Source organism: Melitaea cinxia, chromosome 14 (assembly GCF_905220565.1).
Source record: "Melitaea cinxia chromosome 14, ilMelCinx1.1, whole genome shotgun sequence".
Lineage (NCBI taxonomy): Eukaryota > Metazoa > Arthropoda > Insecta > Lepidoptera > Nymphalidae > Melitaea > Melitaea cinxia.
In genome coordinates, this window is record NC_059407.1 from 15,319,136 (window position 1) to 15,343,090 (window position 23,955).

The following is a 23,955-nucleotide window of genomic DNA, read 5'->3' on the forward strand; positions in this document are numbered from 1 at the left end:
TAAATTATCTTTGAAAACACTTTTAAATCCTCTTTAGTGCAAAGTGAATTATATTATTATTAAACAATGACTAGCCGCTGACGCTGTTTGTAGTGGCCCTGCTTTCTGTTCTGTGGGTTCAATTTCTCCCGATTCTGAGTATAATATTTGTATTTATATATGAAATAAATATATGTATATTTAACAAAAAAAGATTACCTGTAACACAAGCATTAAGTTGCTTACTTTAGGAACAGACAGTTTGTGTATGTATATATTTAAGATATTTAATTGTAAGCCACTTTCAATTTAATGTTAATATAATCGTTATCGTCAAGTTTGTTATCGACAAGCGGTAAAACCGGCCCTTAATGTTTTAAATTATACTCGTTCGCGATGGTTGTGGTCGCGAATCGACGAATTTTTACGTATAATTTTGGGTTACATATTATATTACACCCATTAGGATGTATATGAAATTGTTTGCTGTGTAATTTTAACACTTCGGAGAGTTGGAAAAATGAAAAAAACATCTGTCGAATCATCTGGTAAAAATATATAAATTTAGTCGTACTATTTTTATAGTCCTTTTTTAGATCTATGTAGATTTATGTATATAAACATTTTATGCAGATATCATATGAGTTTTAAATATTTATTCATACGGGCTATCGGAGCCGATAACCTAGTTCACAGAACACTTAGATCTAAGTGGTGGTAAGGTAATAGGTTTTAAGCGTCCCAAGAAGAGCATATCTCTTTCACTCTTTGCCTAGATATTTATACTAATTAGTCATCATCACTTCAGTCTATCGCAGTCCATTGCTGGACATCGGTCTCCACAAGTTCAGCCCAAAAACGGCGTGAACTCATGTTTTGCCCATAGTCACCACGCTGACCAGGCGGGTTGGTGACCGCAGGGCTTGTTTTGTCGCACCGAAGACGCTGCTGCCCGTCTTCGGCCTGTGTATTTCAAAACCAGCAGTTGGCTTGTCAACCCGCCATCGGTTGGCTTTTTAAGTTCCAAGGTGTTAGTGGAACTGTGTTATCCCTTAGCCGCCTCTTACGACGCCCACGGGAAGAGAGGGTGACTATATTTTATACTGCCGTAACCGCACAATATACGAATTAGTGGTAGAATCAAACTATCTTTATTTTTTTTACCACTGCTTAGTCCTCGAAACTTAGCTCTTACTATATGCATATGTAAGGGTAAAGGGACGCGGGTCTGCCTCGGGGTTTTCGACTAAGATAATTGTCATATCAAATTGTTAAACTAGTGAGGCTAAGTAATTCCTTTGTCTGAGTTCTTTGACATTATACTGCCAATATACTAACAAGTTGTTCCTCGATCGAAATTGGCTTGTTTGAGTCGTTATTAAAAATATTATTACTAGACCTCAGATATGTCTGTAACATGTGTTTCCATGAAGAAAGCGCTTCTTGTAAAAAATATTTTAATTAAAAAAATATATTTTTGACTAACCCCTTGGCGCAGTTTGTAGTGAGCCTGCTTTCTGCTCCGGGAGTTGAGGGTTCGAATCCAGCCTCGAGACTAGGTGTAATAAATGTGTTTGTTTATATATAAGTATTATTTATTTATTTGTTCTTAATGTACACCGAAATACAGACACATATAAAGAAAGATACAATACAAGATGTACAAAGGCGATCTTATCGCTAAATAGCGATTTCTTCCAGATAACCTTTGGGTACTGGACACGATACAGTAGCAGTGGTTAAGGTGTGCACAAATTAAGGAGTAAAAATCAATTATAAATGGACGAAAACTACGAATTACGTATTATTTCTCTGTATTTATCGAAAAAAAAAATAGCTGTAATAAGACAGTTTGTGTATGTTATAGATATTTATTATATTAAGGGAAATTTTGAAACTTTTTATCGTGAGAATATTGATGTAGTCACTTCCCTTGAAACTAATAAGATCTTGAAATGTACAATAAACGTACTAATTTAATTAACGTAGATTAACAAGTTAAGCCTGTGTATATTATTTGTAATCACCTCGTTCTGCCTTAATTAAATACGGTTTCTTATATAACTAGTAGGTATAACTATTTTCTCCATATGGTATAACGATATAAGTCTAATCTAGGTATGTCAAAGATATGTTCCAAGGGCCTTATTAATACGGCCCGTGATCACAATTTGTTACAGAAAGAAGAATCATGACTTCAATCGATTCCTCTACAGAACTTTTAAAATGCGCACTCTACATTTTTTTATTATTCGAATCTGGCCCGCCTACACATTCTTAATTTAATATACATAGTTATGGCCCTCTGCAAAATTGAATTGGACACCCCCGGTCTAATCCGTATGAATAGGTATCGCATGCAGCCTGTAAAATCCCACTGCTGGGCATAGGCCTCTTTTTCCGCGTAAGAGAAGATAAATAATAATATTAATTTTTATTGTCCACCTTTAAAAGATGCAAACAAAAGTAGTACAATTAGAGGAAGATGTACAAAGGCGGTCTTATCGCTAAACGAGCGATTTCTTCCAGACAACCTTTGGGAATAGGACAGGGCATAGAAAAGCGGTTATTTAGAATAAATTACAATACAATATAAAAATATTTGACAATTTTTTTTTTTTTTTTTTAATTTTGATTTGGCATTGAAAAATACGTACAAGCCTAAATTTCTACCATTCTACCACCAACCCCTATTTTTAATAGCGTTTAGCGGCAAATTCGTGTTTATTTTTCTAATTTTATTCACTTCCGGTTACGGTCGCGTAATTTTCGAATGTCAAGATAAAAAGTACTTATTGTATTTTTCTTTTTCTCCACCTATCTACGTACCAAGTTTCATTACAATCAACTTAATTAGTTTTTGGGAGAATGAGTAACAAACATTCCATCCATCGATCCTCACAAATGTTTAAATCATAATATTCATAGGAAATACGTGAGACTACCGACCAAATCTTGCATATATTGTACATACAAATATCCATTATGTACGTTAGTAGTTTACTACGGATCCGCTCGGTCGTTCGTGCGAGCTAATATTGTCGCTGTATAAATAAAACTTTATATTTGTATAGTACGCTGCAAGATGTTTATTTTTATACACATCAAAATATTTACTTGCGAGTTTATGCTGTCTGACAGACTCATCGGCTTTTATAATATAAGTATGGATTGTTGTGTTTAAGTAAAAGACAGCAGGTAAAGTATTATAGAACCTTGATAAAATTGAGCTCAAAATTTTGTTTTACTAGCTGTGTTAACCGGGTTCACTCGATGTCGGAATAAAAATTAGCCTATGTGTTATTTATTCTAGATCTTTAGCTATCTACGTACCGCATTTCACTAAAATCGGTCCAGTAGTTTTTGCGCGAAAGAGTACCAAACATACAACAACACATTTTCACAAAATTTTGCATTTATAATATTATTTGGATAATATTGATAAACATTTAACTAAATAGGTTTAAAAATGTTAATATACAATTGTAATCATCAAATAAATGTAGTAGCATATCAATATTTTACATAGGCCTGCAGTGAAAAACTGTAGTACTGCCTCTTAACTAATCACGGCAGTAAATAAGCTTCTAATTATTATAAAATTCTTTTTTTTTTCTTGTGCGCGTGTGTATGCCACTGAACTCCTCCTAGACGGCTGGACCGATTTTGCTGAAATTTTTTTTGTAAGTTCAAGGGGATTCGAGGATGGTTTAGATTCACAATTTGGTCCAATGGACTGGTTAATTTAACTAATTTTTCATTTATAAGTAGTTGTTAATTTTGGAATGTTTTACATTGGATCCGGTAGACTGCGCTACTATCGCAGCATCTAATATTAAATATTATTCTATTTTAATATCAGTTTGTCCCGACAGTTGTTGAATTGAGAAAAATATTTGAAATTTTGTGTTATGGCAAAACAACGTTTGCGGGGTCAGCTAGTTTTAAATAAGTGTATAAAATTATCTTTATTTTCTTCTGTTTGTAAAAAAAATTGTAGTGTGCACACACCACACGACTGAAGTAAAACTTCTTTAGTTGCCCCTACAGTAATATACGGAACGTAACTCTCTCTCTCTTTATATCTTCACTAACTTATATCTCCCTCTCAACTTCCGTTCGCCTCGCCCGATCACACTTTCCGTAACGCTCTCGTCGCACATTCGCCAGCTTAACTCCCCAAATCAAGCGTACGTAAAGAAGTTTTACTTAAAAAAAATATTCGTAATTTTTTCCTTGATAATGACGTACGAAACTTTCAGATGGACAGTTCACATGGAAGGAGTGCCCGGAACGCTGTACGAAGGTGAAAAATTCGTGCTCCAGTTCAAATTTACAAATAAATACCCCTTCGACTCGCCAGAGGTAATCAACTGTTTTTTTCTTTTTTGTCTATTTTTCATTTAAATTCTACTATTACGTAAAGAATTCGTTTATTCATTTACTAGCTGTATATGCATTTTAGTTTTTTTTACGCATTTAAGATAAATTAAAAAACGCTACAATATTAGCTTAGCAAGATTAGCCTAAAGTTTTAAGTTTTCTTTACATTTCAGATTTTTAAGTTATTTTTGACCCAATGTCAAAGATTTCTGGTTTTTGTAATGCCTTAATTAACTTACCATAGATTTAGTTATAAAATTTTCTTTATAATAAGAACGATATTAATCGGTGTCTTGATTCGTAATATCAACTCAGTTATGCGACGTGTCAAGATACAAAAAATAAGTGTTCAATTCACACACGGCAGAAGTGAAACGTTTGAAAAGTCGTAGTAAGGTAGCCCGTTGCGATTTATTCTATCGATAGTGATTACGGTCTCGTGATAAAGGTCGTAAGCGCCATACAGAACGCGTCGCTTACGCGTTTTGATCAGTAACATATTTTATCTCATTCTTTTCTTAAATTCTTTTTTTTTTTTAAATCACAACGATTCCAAAGAGGTTGCACTTCAAAAAAAAAACGAAGAAACTTACAATTTTGACTTCAGTTATTACTTACACAGTCCAAAGATATCGTTAAATATTTTAAATTTTCTGTACAATTTGACATATTACATGTTCATTATAAATATGTACAACCCTAAGAAGTATTTATATAAATTCTTCAAAGTTTACTGGTATCATACTGTAAACCAAAAAAAAAATGTTGATCTTTGATCTAATAACGTCGTTCCGTTTCATTTTCCTCGGTCTATAAATAGACTAAAACAGTGTTCGTGTAAATTATAGTAGTACTACTACGTACTGATTGTAAATACGACTCGCCAATTTTCAGTTGCGTGTCGATATTTTCGATAAATGAATCAGCAACCGCACGAAAGTAATATTCTTCCGACGCTCTTGAATATGCACGTGTATTAATGAAACGTACGTTCATTTGGCACTAGCGACTGACTTCGCTGATTGTGGTGGCGTTGTTCGATAAACAGCCGCTCTGCTTTGCGGGCTCTGGAATCCGCAAGGGTTCGATTCCCGCTCGCGATTGATATTTGTATTTATATAATTTACATATAAATTTCCCGCCGTACCTCGGAGAGCACGTTTAGCTGTCTGTCCCGGTTGTTATCATAAATACCTGATAGCGATCGTTACTCATAGTAGGGAACATATTCGCCGACCCGCAGTGGAGCAGCGTGGTGGATTTAGCTCCAATCCTTCTCCTAAATCGAGAAAGAGGCCTAAGCCCAGCAGTGGGATGTTAGAGGCTGAATGCTAATGTTCGATGAAAAAAATACCATAAATAATATACAAAGCAGATTGTGCCTTTCGTCAAATAAGTAGAATTAAGTAAAACAACATATAATACATACCATTTGTAAGCTTTATATAAAAAATATAATAATAAAAAAACAGTCGAATAAAGCAGTATTTGGTCACATTTTAGTTGATGTTGCTGGCATTCACAGGCAACGGTAAAATCATTTACTATCAAGCGAAACATACGCTTATCTGCCCCACTATTGGTATAAAAATCTTTGGTAATTTCAAACAAGTTATTTACATCGATCTAGTGCCCGTAATTTTTAACCGACTTCAAAAAAGGAGGAGTTTTCTCAATTCGACGTGTTCGCGGATAACTTCGTCGGTTATGAACCGATTTTGCTGATTCTTTTTTTTGTTTTTTTTTTGTTGGAAAGGAGATATCCCAAGAGTGGTATCATGATAATGTTTGTTATTTTTTTCGTCTACTTCGTTGTATAACTTGTCGATGTAATTGAACTCGGCTTTTTTTCGTTTGTAGCAAACATAATTATTTATTCAGTGTTGTTGTTAATCTACGTAAATCGACAGGCGTGGTGGCAACAGTAAAACTATCGATTGTGATAACCCAACGATTTAATAAAATACAAATGTAGTATGAATAATTTTGAGTAATAATTAATAATTTTGAATATTTTTTTTTTTTTTTTTTTTGTATTGTATCTAGCAATAAAGTATAAAATAAATTTTGAGTAATTCGCATTGATCATTTAAGTGTGCTGCCGATCTCACCCCTGACCTTACGCAGGCGCAATGACTGTCATACTCATGGCATTAAGGACGCTATCACATTTTTAACTCGCTCAAGTTTAGGTATTTAAATCGCAACACAATAACATTACACGTACGCACACATTGATACCGCTTTCTGCTCGATTTTGTACCGACGTAACTAATCTTGGTACTTGAAAGTATTAATTTTTAATTTTACTGGTATTGATTAGTAAATTTAGTTGTAAGTTTAAAGTCGAACTTGGTAACTGTTACCAAGTTACTGTTACCTACTATTCACGGAACCTCTCCCTTACTCTGTTTATGACGATGTCTTAAGGCGTCAGGGTATCTACTACTCGTTCGTCGTACTATACAATAAAATATAATAGATAATAATACGCCTATTTTTATAATTCAAAATCACATACAATTTTAAGTTATATAATTATAGTTTTAACATTATAATAATATAAACATAACATTTTACGTAAACAATCTATACAAATAAATAAAATTGGAGTGTCCTTTTGTTATATTAAAATACTGCTTTTTACTAAATGCATACGGATGTATACACGGTCCATATACCAAAATAACATTTTTCCAATTTTTGTCTGTCTGTCTGTCTGTATCTTCCGGCTAATCTCTGAAACGGGTGGACCGATTTTGACGGTACTTTCACTGGGATATACCTTATGCAATAAGGAGTAACTTAGGCTACTTTTATTTTAGAAATTTATTTATTTTATAACTCTGCAAACGGAACAATGATGATGATGATGAATGTAAATTTAAAATAAAATAATTTTTAACAAAAAAAAAAACGACTTCAAACAGGAAACTAAAAAGTGAAAAATAAATTTACTTAGTACAAAGTAATTCGTATTTTGATTTAGTTAATCAGAAATGATTTTTCATTGACTATAAATTAGTTTGAATACTGTTATTATTCTGTTATTGTTTTATATCAATATTTAATAATATTTTTTGTACTTGTTTTTTGTGTGTGTTGTTTGTATTTGTTATTGTAGTCAGGTTGTTGTAGTATTTACTTGGCACCGACTTCAATATTATAAAATATTACAATACACAAGCACAAACACCCAGATCATGATAAACATCTTATATGGCCAATACAAATGTCTGTCCTGCGCGGAGATTGAACCCACTAACGCCAGCGCAACAGCCAGTGCTGTGACCGCTGCGCTAACGCGTCGACATACTATGAGTAAAGTTCGCTATCAGGTGTACGTAATAACAACCGGGACTGACAGCCTAGCGTGTTCTCTGAGGCTAGGTTGGTTGGGAGAACCACAAGGATTAACAACTAGACCAAAAATAAATATTAGTATAAACATAAATATCTACTCCGAGCGGGAATTGAACCCGCGACCGTCGGTGTTTAGGCGCCGCTGACACGGCACATGCACCATTATATCAAAGCGGTCGTCAAACAGCAAAAGGTAACTGCTGTAAATTGTTGAGAAATTCCCTCGAGTGTTTATGGGCTCCATCATCAAACCTGGTCCTGCGACACAGATGACCACACAGCAGGTAATTGCTATAAATCGTTGAAAAGTTCCCTTTATTATCTTTCGTCTCCATCATCACACTGTAATGGCACTTGTAACTCATATAGGTGCAAAGTTCTCATCGATAGAAACGAATTAAGTTCAAACACCAGGTAATTGCTATAATTTGTTGAAGAATTCCCTCGACTATCTTTCTTCTCCGTCATCAGATCGACTCCAGACCTTTATTAAATAGTAGTGCTTTATAGTACTTAATGAAAACATGATTAAATTTACTAGTCACCCGTACGATTTTTGAAAGTTTTCCTCGATTTCTCTGGGATCCCATCGTCAGATCCCAGTTTCCTTATCATGGTACCAAACTAGGGATATCTCCTTTCCAACAAAAAAAAAAAAGAATTATCAAAATCGGTTCATAAACGAAAACGTTATCTCCGAACATACATTAAAAAAAATATATATATACGGTCGAATTGAGTAACCTCCTCCTTTTTTTGGAGTCGGTTGAAAAGAAGACAAATTGCGAAGATTACTTATTACTATTGATTATTATATATAAACCAGATGCATAGCGAAGACAATCGATTGTGAAGTATCAATTTCGTCCAAGCACAGTACACACAAGGAACTCATTTTTTACGTAATTATTACTTGCACTGAAGCGATACAGCCGTGCTTCCATGAGCGCGTTTCGGCGCGGAATGACGAACGACGATGGTTCACTTGTAAAAAATGTATGAAGAAATTTGAGAGCGTTTCTTATTTTTCTCATAAATGGAAATATTATTTATTTTTATATAAAATATCTAGCGCTACGCATAGAGGACTAAAGAAGCAACAATTTCTTAGTGTAGTTATTTTTCTTAGTGCAGTGTATTTAGATATAATGGTTCCTATTCAGACCCGTCTTTTTTTAATTTTTTGCGATTTCTGTGATGGTTAAACTGTATTTGTGTGAAAAGTTTGTATGGGGCTATAGAATTTTTATGGTCTCACTCGGAGATGAATATATTATCTTTCATTTGAAACCAAAATATCCTCTCAGGGTGACTCCTAATTAATTAAAATGGTACGTGAAAAACACTGATATTTGTGGAAAAATGTGATAGCGTCCTTAACACAACTTACACTACGAGTGGTGTATTATTTGGATGCGATCTTGTTGCCTTTGTTAGTATTTAAAAATAAAAACATGTATACTCCAATTATGAAAATTTATATCAAACAATTAACTGGTTAGACCACTAGTCATCGACACGTTTACAATCGATATTGAAGAATTAGACATGGTTATACCCGAGTAGAAATTTTTTCGTCTTCCTTAGAAGGACCGGACCAGGCATGCCTGATCAGGACTAGATAAGGTATGTAACGCAGATGATTGGTCTGGACCTGATCAGGATGAGATGAAATTTCCTGATCGGGTCCAGGTCAGGAAATCTCATCTCATCCTGATCAGCCGGTTCGGCTCAGTCCTTTTAAAAAACACGAACGTATACTCTTGAAAAAATTGTTTAACAAAAAATAAATAAAGCGAATTGATATTATAAATATGTTACTTAACATAATTATTATGATATTTATTTCCGTTTGGTTTTTCCAATGTATTATTTATTTATGTTTTTACTTTAAATATTAAGTATTTTTATTTATTTTTATGTTATTAATTAATTATTATTATTAATTAAATTTTATTTAGTAACTTCTAATTATTAACTACTAATTAACTATTTCCTATTACTTACGACTGTTACACTGTGTAGAAATGGACTCCCTGCTAGACTGTCCTGATAACTGTATATATACTAAGTGCGCTTAAAAACTTTAATAGCGTGATTCAGGCTCAGTTCGCGTAATTTCTTTCAGGCTATCCTGATCTGGACCGGACCGGGTCCTGATCCAGTATGCCTTACCATACTTGATTATATTTTACATCAGGCTATCCTGACCTGGACCGGGTTGGGTCCTGATCCAGTCTGCCTTACCATACTTGATTATATTTTACATCAGGCTATCCTGATCTGGACCGGACCGGGTCCTGATCCAGTATACCTTACCATACTTGATTATATTTTAAATCAGGCTATCCTTGTCTGGAACAGACCTGGTCCTGATAGAGCTTGACGGATCTGGCATGCCTCATTCTATCCTGATCCGGTCCAGATACATGATCTGGTTGAGCCTGACCTTTTTTCTAGTCGGGTAGTGCAGCATTACGATATAAAGGTTTTATGTGTGAGAGGAAAATGATTTTATTAACTGAGGTAGGGCGCAGCAGGAATTTCCTGCTCAAAATATGGAGCAGCCCGACTGGGGTAGTACCTCGACCTTACAGAGAAGATCACAGCAAAATAATACTGTTTCAAGCAGTATTGTGTTCCTGTTGGTGAGTAAGGTGACCAGAGATCCTGGGGGGATTGGGGATTGGGTCGGCAACGCGCTTGCGATGCTTCTGATATTGCAGGTGTCTATAAGCTACGATAATCGCTTACCATCAGGTGAGCCGTACGCTTGTTTGGCGACCTAGTGACACAAAAAAAAAATTAAATACTAGCATCCCGCCCCGGCTTCGCTCGGGTATTAACCAAAAAACAATTCCACTATGTTTTAAAATTATAGCCTATGTCGCCCGCGGATAGTGTAGCTTCTCAACGGTGAAAGAATTTTTGAAATCGGTTCAGTAGTTTCGGAGCCTATTCAATGCAAACAAACAAACAATCAAATCGTTCCTCTTTATAATATTAGTATAGACTAGCTGACTCAACTGACTTTGTACTGTCTTGTGAACTGACTACGCATAAAATTCAAATTAACATTATTTTCCTAATTTTTAATTGAGTTCAAAAAAGGAGGATGTTCTCAACTGGGTTGATTTTTTTAACCGACCTCCAAAAAAGGAGGAGGTTCTCAATTCGACTGTATTTTTTTTTTTATGTATGTTACATCAGAACTTTTGACCGGGTAGACTGATTTCGACAAATTTTGTTTTAATCGAAAGGTGGTGTGTGCCAATTGGTCCCATTTAAATTTATTTGAGATCTAACAACTACTTTTCGAGTTATATCTAGTAATGCGTTTTTACTTGACGCTTTTTTCGTCGACCTACGTTTTATTATACCGCATAACTTTTTACTGGATGTACCGATTTTGATAATTCTTTTTTTGTTGGAAAGGGGATATCCCTAGTTTTGTACCATGATAAGGAAACCAGGATCTGATGATGGAATCCCAGAGAAATCGAGGGAAACTCTCGAAAATCCGCAATAACTTTTTATTGGATGTACCGATTTTCATATTTTTTAATTTAATCAAAAGCTGATGTTTATCATGTGGTTACATATAAATTTTATCGAGATCTGATAACTACTTTGTGAGTAATCTTTGATAACGCGTAGTTACTTGATTATTTTTTCGTCGATCTACGTTGTATTACTCTTCGATGTAATTGAAGTCGGTTTTTTTTTCGTTTGCGAGCAAACACAATTATTAAAATGTATGTTACCTCAGAACTCTTGACTGGGTGGACCGTTCTTCCGAATTCTTTTCTTATCTGAAAGGTGGTGTTTGTCACATGATCAAGTTTAAATTTGATCGATATCTAACGAGTACTTTATTTATCTCTAATACTGCGTATTTACTATTTTTAACCGACTTCAAAAAACGAGGAGGTTACTCAACTCGACCGTGGTGTGATTATATTTTTGTCAGCTGTCGCTTGTTTGCCGATCTAGTTAGATAAAAAAAGCAATACCTATATATCGATTCTTTTTTAATTATATACGTAGATTAAGAATTATTTTGATGTAACATGAAAGTTATATGTAACCCTGATTAATTGAACGCCCATATAGTCACACGCATGTTATGTCAGCTAATCCGATTACGATCTTGAAAACGATGACGTCTATCCGACTAAGCAAATACCCGTGTAAAACACCCAAGTACACTTAATAAAAAACGGTAAACAGTCGTCTGTAGCGCATTAAATATGTATTTTCTGTAACGACCTGAAAAGTACCACTTTTCATTTGACACTGCTATACAGGGTGTTAACGGAAAATCCTAAACTATGATAAGGATTGATATTGAGTGTCTGTGATCAGGATCGAAAGTTTTGAGTGTTTTTTGGTATACGGCGGAGAGATGCACAAGGGGAAACATCGAGACGCAGAAAGAAATTTCTTATTACGCTTACCACTCAAAAGGGATTCATTTAAGCAGGAAGAAGATATATGATCGAGCTTATTTTTCTAATTCTCCCTAAAATACGATCAAATTTAAACTTTTTTTTTTGAATATCATATCAAAAACTGATCGCTCCAGCGGAGATTAACCCGCGTCTCCGACTGACCGTGTCGGCGCTCTAGCCAATTAAGCTATGGACCGGTGTACCCGCTAGATCGAAATTTTTGATATGATGATTTTTATATTCGGTTTAAGCGAACCGTGGTGCCATCTATAGTGAGTTCTTTACAGAAACCCGTAACTGAGAGGGTAACACAAAAATAAAATCGTACCATCAAATGTAGTCCTAAATAATACAATGGCTACTGTGCCTTTCCGTCCTCATAGTAACCTGCCTTGTTAGCTATGCTGCGTAGAATCTATCTCTCATGCTTCAACTCAATATAACGCAATAAAATCAATTTTTAAAAATAAACATCGCGTGCCAGCTTTATCGACTACACTTAAGCTAAGCTTGACGCAATTGATGACTAATTAAAGCAATTATAACAATAATAATAATAATAAATTTATTTGTGAAAACACCTGCATATTATTTTTTCATAACGTCATATTATTTCTTCAAGCAGCTGCATTTTATGCCCTTGTTTCATATTGACACGGCAGTCGTGACAATTCACACGTCCTCGGGTTTATATCGCTGCTTCTTCACGCTCTAACACAAATAGCGGTGTCCGTGTTTACAGTAAAATAATACATAATAATTTGTTTTACATTTTTTTACTATGAAGATTCTATCTTCATTGAGTTATCTTAGAAGGTAGGAAGAAGCGGTCCTTCAACTGTTTGCTTGGATCAATATCCGCAAATGACTATTAATGATGTTGGTATACGTCATATATATATTTGTCGTGATCTGGCTATTTTAAAATTCTTCTTCTTCGGGTTTATATTATAGGACCATAGACAAGATTGTCATTCTACGTTGCACGTCATTAAGTGTGAGGCATTTTTTTTCCATGATCCTGAGGCAAAACGCGTGGGGGTAGTAGATAAGCATTATCATTAAAGATTTATGGTACTTTATTTGCAACCATAAAATGTTAATATGAAACTTGTTCAAAATGCTCATCCATGACTATCGATAACACGCAACTCATATTAGTACGAGTTTTTTTATTACACCGATGACAACAAGCGTACAGTACACCTGATAGTAAACGGATAACGTAGCTTATGAACGCCTACACAGGAAGCCAGCGCGTTGCCGACCCTACCCCTGACTCTCACCGTGAGCCCTGGCCACCATACACGCCACGGACACAGCGCTACTTGATAGCAATGTTATTTAGCTGTAATCAGGTTTAGGATCCTTCTCCTACATGAGGAAAGAGGCCTATGCCCTATGGCCCTATGGCCCAGTAGTGGGATATTACAGGCTGAAGCGTAGGTTTGGGTACTAGTCGAGCTGCTTCATGTTTTGCGCAAGGTATTTCCTCCTGTGTCTTACCTCGTTAAAACTGTTATTATTGAAGTAAAACTTCCTTACGCACGCTTGACTTGGGGAGTAAGCTGGTGAATACGTGACGAGATCGTTACGAAAAGTGTAATCGGGCGAGGCGAACGGGAGTTAAGAGGGTGAAGTTACTGAAGATAGAAAGTTTTTACTTCAGTCGTGTGGTCTAAAAGCATACTCGTTTATTGTATATGTATATATATATATATATATATATATATACATATACAATAAACGAGATATATATATATGTCTAACGTATGCTTTGGGCCACATTGTGATTTTGTTAATATACTCTTAAGACAAGCCTCATAATTAACATATGTTCATATGTTAACGTATGAACAAATATTTTCGATTATATAACAATTCATATACTATAACGATGGTTTGAGGACTCATCAAAATATGGTATACTTTGGGAACTGTCTCTAAAATATACATCTTATATTTTATCAGCAATCATGTACTATAAGTATGGTTTGAGGACTCATCAAAATTTATTTTATTATTTATTTATTTATTTAATTACAATTTGATTCTTTACAAATAAAATTAAAGTTTTTAAATATCACGGTGATCACAGCTATTTGTAGCTGCTTTGTAGCATGCTTTTTTATTATTTACAATTCAAACACAAATTATTTAAACTACTTACACACACATACTTAACTACGTATCGAAGTTTTTATTCATTGATAATTTCTAGACATCACAAAATGTATCACAAAATAATATAAAACATATTCTATTAAAACATATAAAATAAATCAAAATCAGATGGCTTTTTTATCTAATTTACAACGAAAATCTAACTGAAACCACAGATATACAGATTTGAAGACAAAATTATTCACCGTATAACAAATATACTTTTTTTCCGAACCTCGTCAATGTTGACGCGAGTCTGATGCCTATGCTAGGAATAAAATACCTGTATTACAGGTCATCAGTCTCGCACAATCAAAATATCGCATACAATGCGACTGTCCCCACAATATACTGTAATATGTATATAGGTATATATGAGTATACTTTGGGAACTGTCTCTAAAATATACATCTTATATTTTATCAACATAATCATAATTATCCTCATTATAATATAAGAATGGTATGTTACATCAGAACTTTTGACCGGGTGGACTGATTTCGAGAATTTTTTTTTTAATTGAAAGGTGGTGTGTGTCAATTGGTCCCATTTAAATTTATTTGAGATCCAACAACTACTTTTCGAGTTATATCTAATAATGCGTTTTTACTTGACGCTATTTTCGAAAATCTCGAAATAACTTTTTACTGGGTGTACCGATTTTGATAACTTTTAATTTAATCATAAGCTGATGTTTATTATGTGGTCACATTTAAATTTTATCGAGATATGATAACTACTTTTTGAGTAATCTTTGATAACGCGTGACTATTTTTTCGTCGATCTACATTGTATTACTTGTCGATGTAATTGAAGTTGGTTTTTTTTTTCGTTTGCCTACAAACACAATTATTTCACGACACTTCATATTTAAACTTATTTTTTTTAGATTTGTTAATTTTGACCGAAATAAATTTTTCCAGTTTCATATATACTTAGATAATATTTTCCTAAATGTGTAAAACTATTTTGCTTCCGCTTGCCAATTACTGCGATAAATAAAACACGGATTAAATTTTTACATACTTATTTGTGGTGTTATATGTAATTGTATATCTACTAAGACATGAATAACAAAATAGTTGACTTTTGTATAATAATGCTAAATTTACTATTAGGTATGCTATGTTTAAAAAAAAAACAAGAGTAAAATATGTAAGAATATAAACATACTTAAATTATATTATTTCCACTCTTCTCGCTTTTCTATTTGCGATATCTATACACGGTCACCAACCCGCCTGCCCAGCGTGATCACTATGGGCAACACACATGAGCTCGAGCCATTTTTAGCTCGAACTTGTGGAGGCCTATGTCCAACAGTGGACTGCAATAGGCTGAAATCATGATGACGATGATGATGATACAAATAAAAATAAGTGTTGCTTAGCGTTATAGCTCGAGAATGGCTCGACCAATTCGGCTACTTTTTTTGTATTATATGTTCCATAAGGTCCACGGAAAGTTTAAATGGTATAAAAACAAAATTACTTCTTCTTCTTTTACTTAGTATTTTTACTTTTATTTAGTATTAACTTTTGACAGAACGAAGTCTGTCCGGGGACCTAGTAGTTTCGTGTTTGTCTATATGGTCCAATATTTCTTTCTCTATGGATATTGTTGCTAAATTTGTTAATCTTTCCTGGCTTATTGTTGAGTGCAGATAATTTTTTATAAGTTTTAAACGACGTCAATACGTCGTGAAATAATTGTGTTTGTAGGCAAACGAAAAAAAAAACCAACTTCAATTACATCGACAAGTAATACAATGTAGATCGACGAAAAAATAGTCACGCGTTATCAAAGATTACTCAAAAAGTAGTTATCATATCTCGATAAAATTTAAATGTGACCACATAATAAACATCAGCTTATGATTAAATTAAAAGTTATCAAAATCGGTACACCCAGTAAAAAGTTATTTCGAGATTTTCGAAAATAGCGTCAAGTAAAAACGCATTATTAGACATAACTCGAAAAGTAGTTGTTAGATCTCAAATAAATTTAAATGGGACCAATTGGCACACACCACCTTTCGATTAAAAAAAATTGTCGAAATCGGTCCACACGGTCAAAAGTTCTGATGTAACATACATTAAAAAAAAAATACAGTCGAATTGAGAATCTCTTCTTTTTTTGGAAGTCGGTTAAAAAATCAATTTTATGAAATAGTTTTTTTTTAAAATTGATTTAGTTTTTTCAGTTTACGAATGAATCTAATATTTACGATATGAATAAAATAGCATTTTATAACATCGACACCGCCACAAGACAAAGAGATTGAAATGCCTATTTGTATTGATAATGTGAGAAAAGAAAATTAAATGATACCTTTGTCTACAGAAATTATCATTATATTATTTTACAGTCATTTTCGTAATATGTTTATTTTATTATGAAAGTATCAAATGCGGTTTATCCGCTATAACAACAGGCGCTTGGCGCGTGTGAGCGAAAGAGACGGCTGCGCAGAATTTGACGTAGACCTTAAAGAGCGCTAGCGCTCGACTGATTTACTAGGCTTGATGCGTGGTAATATATACTGTATTTTTATTATTTAATATAAACTGTATTAAAAATGATTACATCTTTTAATTATTATTTTTTGTAAGGTCCCTGCGGCAAATAAGAGCCACCTTAATTCAACACTTAATATTTTAAATATTTAAACGTTGAGAACAAAAAACAAGACATCAGAGAAATATTTTTTTTATTATTAATCAAACCAAGTACAATGTTTTGGATTACTATTATAATTTTCGTCTACAAATCAGTTTTTTAAAAACCCTCTGTGTGGTCCTTAATAAACCCTGGTGGTTTAAAAAGGGCCAAATTTAAATAATTTTTTTTTCACTTATATCAGTACTATTATTATATTTTCTTGTTTCCACTAATTATCATTTATCACTTTCTTTCCAAATCACGCTCTAGATGAATTCTAACTAATCAAAAATATATCGATGGCCCTTATTAGAATAAAGTAACAAAAATTCGCATTAAAAAGCATTACGAAAATAAAATAAAAAATATTAAATATATTTAAGAAGAATTAGCGCGTAACAATATCAAAAGCTTTAATAAAAACAAATAAAACTAAAACTTTTTTTTTTGTACAAAAAAATGTGGCCCTTATTACACTAATGAGATCAATCATTATAAAATACAGTAGAAATCAGTTTTATCTTTATGCTTTATTTTACAGCTTTGATCAGCTAATTGCACATAGGGCATTGAAAATCAATATCATCTTTTGTCAGGCCCACGCATTCTTCATGAAACCATTTTTGACATATTGGACACTGTCGCATGTCTTTAAAACTCTCTGTATTACAAGCATGACAGTACCATTTGTCAAAAGTGTCATTTAGTGTCCGTTTCTGTTTTCTATTTTTTAATTCCTGTCCTTTAAATTGTTTCTTTTCTTTATTTCTTCTAATAGGACGAAATGTTTTTGGACATCCTTTCGTCCTTACCTTTACCTGCTGTGGCAGTTCATTATTTGTTTTTTTCTCACGTTGGTGTTTTTCATTAACTTTTTCAGCAAACAAATATTTGGTTGCAATCCGTGCTTTATAACTGATAGCCTTACGTCTTGGCTTATTTTGTTTCACCACAGCTAAATTCGGCGTCGGTATCAGCTCCTGAAATGGAGACATTATGACTTTTTTGGCTTTTATTATCGATAGTGGCAAGTTGTCTTCAGAATCACTTTCTGTTGTAGAGCCATCACGTACTTCTCTTATACTGTAGAAGTCAGTATATGCTGTATTCTTCTTGGGAGTTTGTTCTTGCCTTGATATTGGATTTACATTTTCATCAACAAAGGAACTGTATACATCACGGATATTTTGAGGCGTAAAATTTTGTCGCGGAACAAGTGATTCTGCAATAAAAGTATCAGATTCAGAGCTATCAATTATTAGTCTTCTTATCGATGCAGCATGCTGGCTTAGTTCTGTTAGTGAGTTTGAATTTGCAAGATCAGAATCAGATGAGCTGTAATCAACTAAACGTGTTTTTACCGCTGTCGTAGTTAAAGCGGGTGAAAAGTCATTCTGATGTAACAAAGATGGTGAATATGAGTAATGATCGTCAAAAAAGGTCATGTCAGAATCTAAACTACTAACATCGGGACTTTTCACTACATGCCGGTAATTTATACCACTAGGACCAGGAGTTGGCGAATTTTCCAAAGGCATATTACTATTTTGATCAAAAACTGTCTTCTCAGAATGTGGACGATCATCAGCAAGATTTTGTGATGTCTTTGCTAAATTTATTGAACTAGGACAGGCTTCTAAAGGTCTTTGCAACGATTGAATGTTTTCTGTCGTTACGTTGTCTGGTTCTATTTGTTTTTCAGTCAATATAGAAGGTGCGTAGGCTTCTTGTGGTATTGCATCTGGATTCAAAGGATACAACCCTGTAGCTCTGAATCCGCTTACTATATTTTCAAATGTCATACATTTGACCAAACCCTACTAAAAATGGAGTTGAATCGTGCTTTGGTTATTTTTTTTTCAGGGTTTTGGTATAAATGAAGTAAGGTTTCTTTGTCCCAGTGATGTTCGAATGATTTGTTTACACTTTTATCCAGCGGCTGGAGCTCGTGCGTAGTATTTGACGGCAAGCAATATAATACAATATCGTGATGGTCGGCTGCTTCAACAATACTATAATCTAAGTGACATGAAGCGCCATCAAATACAAGAAGACACGTTCCAGCGGCTTTATATTTTCCCAAGTGATGTATGAAATCTACAAATAATGATGAAGTCATACTGCCTTTCTTTGCCATTTTCACAAGTGATCCTGCAGGCAAATTGTCATTAAACTCAGGCTTTAACCTTTTACCTTTGAATAATATCATTGGCGGTATTGGATTGCCTAAAGCATTTACACATATAGCCACAGTAACATTCTCTGCATGCTCTGGTGCAACCATATGGACTCTTTTAATACCTTTTTGTGCCAATACTACTGGCTGGTTATGAATCGTGAGACGGCAGCCTTTTTCATCCATATTATATAAGCGCTGCGGATGTCGCCCTATCTCCAGTTCGTCGTAAATTTTCTTATATTCAGTAAAATGCTGCATAACAATGTGCTTATTTAGTTTCTGCGCTCGTCCTGGGTTTAAGATTTGAACCTTGCGCTTTGATATATCGGGATGTCTTTTTAAAAATAATTTTAACCAATCTTTACCAGCTAGCTTTGAAGTTTGATTAAAATTGTTAGGAATTTTCTGTTGATCGCAAAATAGAAAAGCTTGATGGCGAATAACATTAGGCGTTAAAGGAAATCCTATGGAGGCAAGTCTTTTAATCCTTAACGCCAAATCATTTTCTTGTTCTGGTGTTAAAATCGTACGTCGCCCTATTTGTTTTTCGACTTTTCCAGATTTTAAATGGTTTACCAAAGTTCTTCTGGGTATAGAATAATATGCAGCTGCAGCACGCTGCGACATCAGTCCGTCTTGAACTGCAGTCATTGCAGCTCGTAATTGTTGAAGTGACCAAAGTCCTCGACGTTTTTTTGAAGGAGGTTCCATAATTAGCTCAATTCAATATTCTAAAAAGGAAATAAATAAGCTCAAGCAAAGCAAATACAGATGAAATAAATAAAACTTGCAATTATTTATTGGGTTAAGTATTTAAATGTTTCACTTAAGTTTTTAATTATTACATTATATAGGCATTGTAAGTAATGAAGTAATGAGCAACGCTTAAAAAATATATTATGGGAAATGTAGAAAAAGGTTATGCAAATGTCTAAAAAAATATTATTCCACTAGTTTAATAAGGGCCGGCCAGGGGCTCTATTTACCGACCACCTAAGTGGCCCTTATCAGACCATGAGAGTGATTTTTAGGCTTTTCTTTGTAAAATTGTTAATTGTCAATAAAGCGATTAAACTTACCTTGATTAGTCAACTCTTATGATTACTTTTTACTATAATACAGAAAAAAATTACAAACAGCAGACTATTTTACACACAATTTATAAAGTTTATGGAGAGATTTTTACTAACGGGTGAAGTCGACCAACTGTTCGGACAGTTTCTTGGCTACTGACAAGATGGCGGATCGTGCTATCACGTGGCAATGAAATTAAGCTTTCCTATTGGTTCTTTATATGTGTGCGCAAGGGCCATCTTATAAATACTTTGGAAGTGTATTTTTGGAGTAGTGGCCCTTGCAATACGCCGGCTCTTATTACTCGCAGGTACCTTATTCGTTAATGATGAAAGTTTACTTTGATGAAGATAGTTCGTTAAAATTTCTTAGTTTTCTAAGAAAAATATCGCTTTAAAATTGTACTTATTTGGAAAATATTCGTAGCTTTAAATTTTTTTTTATCGATTAATAGAGATACAAATGGAATAAAAATTTGTTCTAGTAAAATTATATTCCACATACATAATATAAATCAAAATTCTAATCTGACTATCGACTACAACAAAGGTTGTTCTATTATATTTCAAGAATATAAATTACATTATTGCATCCAACACTGAGATTGACCACGTCAAAATATTACAATTTCGCGGATTATTACCGATTTTTGTGAAATGGCTCTTAAATATCATGAGCAACAGTTAAATGTGTACAATAATGACTCCAGATTGTATTCGAATAGTAGAGATAATTTAAGGACAGTCCCCGAATCATACTCTTAATAGGAAAGAGTACTTGAAAGACTTCTGAAAAATAGGTATTTGAATAAAATGTAACTGTCTCGCTGTATGCCGTCGCCGCACCCCGAGACAAGAAAGGGATAACTGCAGCTCAGACCGTTTTAGGTAGGTAGATAATTATTGACCAAAACAGAATTTCGTAGTCGACTATTTCCTCCCCAAAACATGCCATTTTTATGTTACTAAAAAACCTTCAGCCATGCCTCTGTATTCCGGTTTTTTGTAAATACGCATAATTTTTTAATGAGTGTCTGAAAATGTATAAAATAATTGTATTTGCTCGCAAACGAAAAAAAAACCAATTTCAATTACATCGACAAGTAATACAACTTAGGTAACTACGCGTTATCAAAGATTACTCAAAAATTAGTTATCAGATCTCGATAAAATTTATATGTGACCACACGATAAACATCAGCTCTCGATTAAATTAAAAATTATCAAAATAGTACACCCAGTAAAACGTTATACGGATTTTCGAAAGTTTCTCTCGATTTCTCTGGGATTCCATCATCAGGTCCTAGTTTCCTTATCATGGTACTAAATTAGAGATATCTCCTTTCCAACAAAAAAAGAATAATCAAAATTGGTACATCCAGTAAAAAGTTATGCAGTATAATACAACGTAGGTCGACGAAAGTAGCGTCAAGTAAAAACGCATTATTAGATATAGCTCGAAAAGTAGTTGTAAGATCTCAAATAAATTTTGATTGACACACACCACTTTTCGATTTAAAAAAAAATGTCAAAATCGGTCCACCCGGTCAAAAGTTCTGATGTAACATACATAAAAAAAATACAGTCGAATTGAGAACCTCCTCCTTTTTGGGAGTCGGTTAAAAATAGGCAATATTTCTAGTTTTTGAAGACTGACTGACTGTTTTAAAACCAGACTCCAAAGTATACAAATGTCCCCTAACCATACGTCCGCTCGAAAAACTGTCGGCAAAACATACGTTATGCCTATACTTATGCATATAAGTATATGGAAATCGCGAATCTCAAACTGTAATAAATTTTCAATGTCCTTGAGCCGAAAACACGAATAATTGCGAACATACCACGTTTTGGCTTTGGAGTTTTTTTTTTACATTTTTAGAGTTAGCTTTCGCCCAGAAAACTATTGGCAACAAGAAAAAAATAATTTGGAAAATCTAAATATGGGCGACTCCTAACGCTAATTTTTTTATACAAAACTTTTTTGCGTTCCTTACTCACACAAGCACTAGCAAGAAGAAGAATATAATACACCGTGAGTGTTTTTAATGCCAACGCGATTGTCGGACGTAATCATAATATTTCTATCTACTCTATCCCTATATGCTATATCTATTAAAGTCTTTTATTGAAAATACATATTGTTTATTGATAAAATATTAGTGGAGTGTATGTCTAAGATAAAATCCGTGGTGGTAATAGAAACTATCTTGTTATGTATATTGTTGAGTGCGACTTATAGTATACTTTATATGTGAATAAAAATGTTTCCAAACTATACCTTCCAGGTTTTCAAGTAGAAGAGATAATTTGAGGACAGTCCGCAAATTATACTTCCCTATAAACTGACCCCAAACCATACGCTTAATATAAAGATACTTTGAGGACAGTCCTCAAATTATACTTCCCTATAAACTGTCCCCAAACCATACGCTTAATATAAAGATACTTTGAAACCAGTCTCCAAAGTATACAAATGTCCCCACACCATACGTCCGCTCGAAAAACTGTCTGCAAACCATACGTTATGCATATATATATATATATATTGTAATTTGTATTAATTGTAATTGGTTTTTTCACTAGGACTTTTTTGGCTAATTTTATGTTGTCAATTCTCAGTCAGAATCTATAAAATATAATATAGAATATTCCGAATAGGTCATTTCACTTCACATGTAACTATAATTAAATCAATAATATGTATTGTATGCTTTGCAAAATTACATTTTAAGATGCATTTGTACCTACTTAATGAAGAAATTCTTGATTTTAAATAGTTGCAAGAAAATTAACTAACATCGATATAGGCTGTAATGTATCTCATACATTATTTAAATAACAACTCTACACAAAGTGCTTCGCTATCAAAATAAAAAATAAATTGTAAAACATTGATTGAGTTTCTACTTTATTAATCGATTCAGCAAACGACTGCAGTGTTTCTTCCTCATTGTCGATACATCTGGTATTCAAAGCGCCCTTCATTATGTCACTGTCGACTGGCTATACAGTAGACACGTAAGTGTCACTCGCAACAGAACAATGAGTAAGTTAGAAGTGACATGAATGACTAACTAACTTACTTAACTTACTGTATAATAGTTTTTTGTTTGTGATAGGTTATTTAGCGTGCTGTTTTAAAATAAAAATAATTGTTTGCTAGTAAACGAAAAAACACGACTTCATTTATATCGACGAGTAATACAACGTAGGTCGACGAAAAAATAGTCGAGTAAATACGCATTCTTAAATACAACTTGAAAACCACTTGTCAAGTTTCAATTAAATTTAAATGGCACCACATGAATAGCACCACCTTTCGATTAAAAAAAAGAATCATCGAAATCGGTCCACCCAGTAAAAAGTTCCGAGGTAACACGTATAATACAAAATTTTGGACTAATTTTATTTTATTTTTAGTGTTTTTTTTTATTATTACGAAAAATCTTGTCCTGACAATAACTAATACAAAAAAAAAGTGAAATTTTTCGCTGTCACTCGTAATTTATGCGCTTAGAAACATACATTTCTGCGATTTATTTTTATATTCTAATTTACAGTATTAAAATTTTTTAATATCAAAATTAGCACGTATATTTAAGAGCCTGCAAATGTGTTCGATGCTATTTCTGTTTGTAGTTCTTGTACTTAGATTAATTAATAATAATAAGAAAATTTAATTAAGTACTACGACATCTAA

General features: G+C 33.6%; 1 protein-coding gene across 2 annotated transcripts in view; it reads left to right on the forward strand.

The window, feature by feature from the left end:
* Window positions 1-23,955, forward strand: part of LOC123659955 (ubiquitin-conjugating enzyme E2 W) — a 35,339-nt gene that overhangs the window by 6,651 nt on the left and 4,733 nt on the right. For both annotated transcript variants that reach the window (XM_045595111.1, XM_045595112.1), the window contains exon 3: window positions 4,242-4,344. In XM_045595111.1, the coding sequence (XP_045451067.1) occupies window positions 4,242-4,344 (103 nt within the window). The remainder of the gene's footprint in view (window positions 1-4,241; window positions 4,345-23,955) is intronic.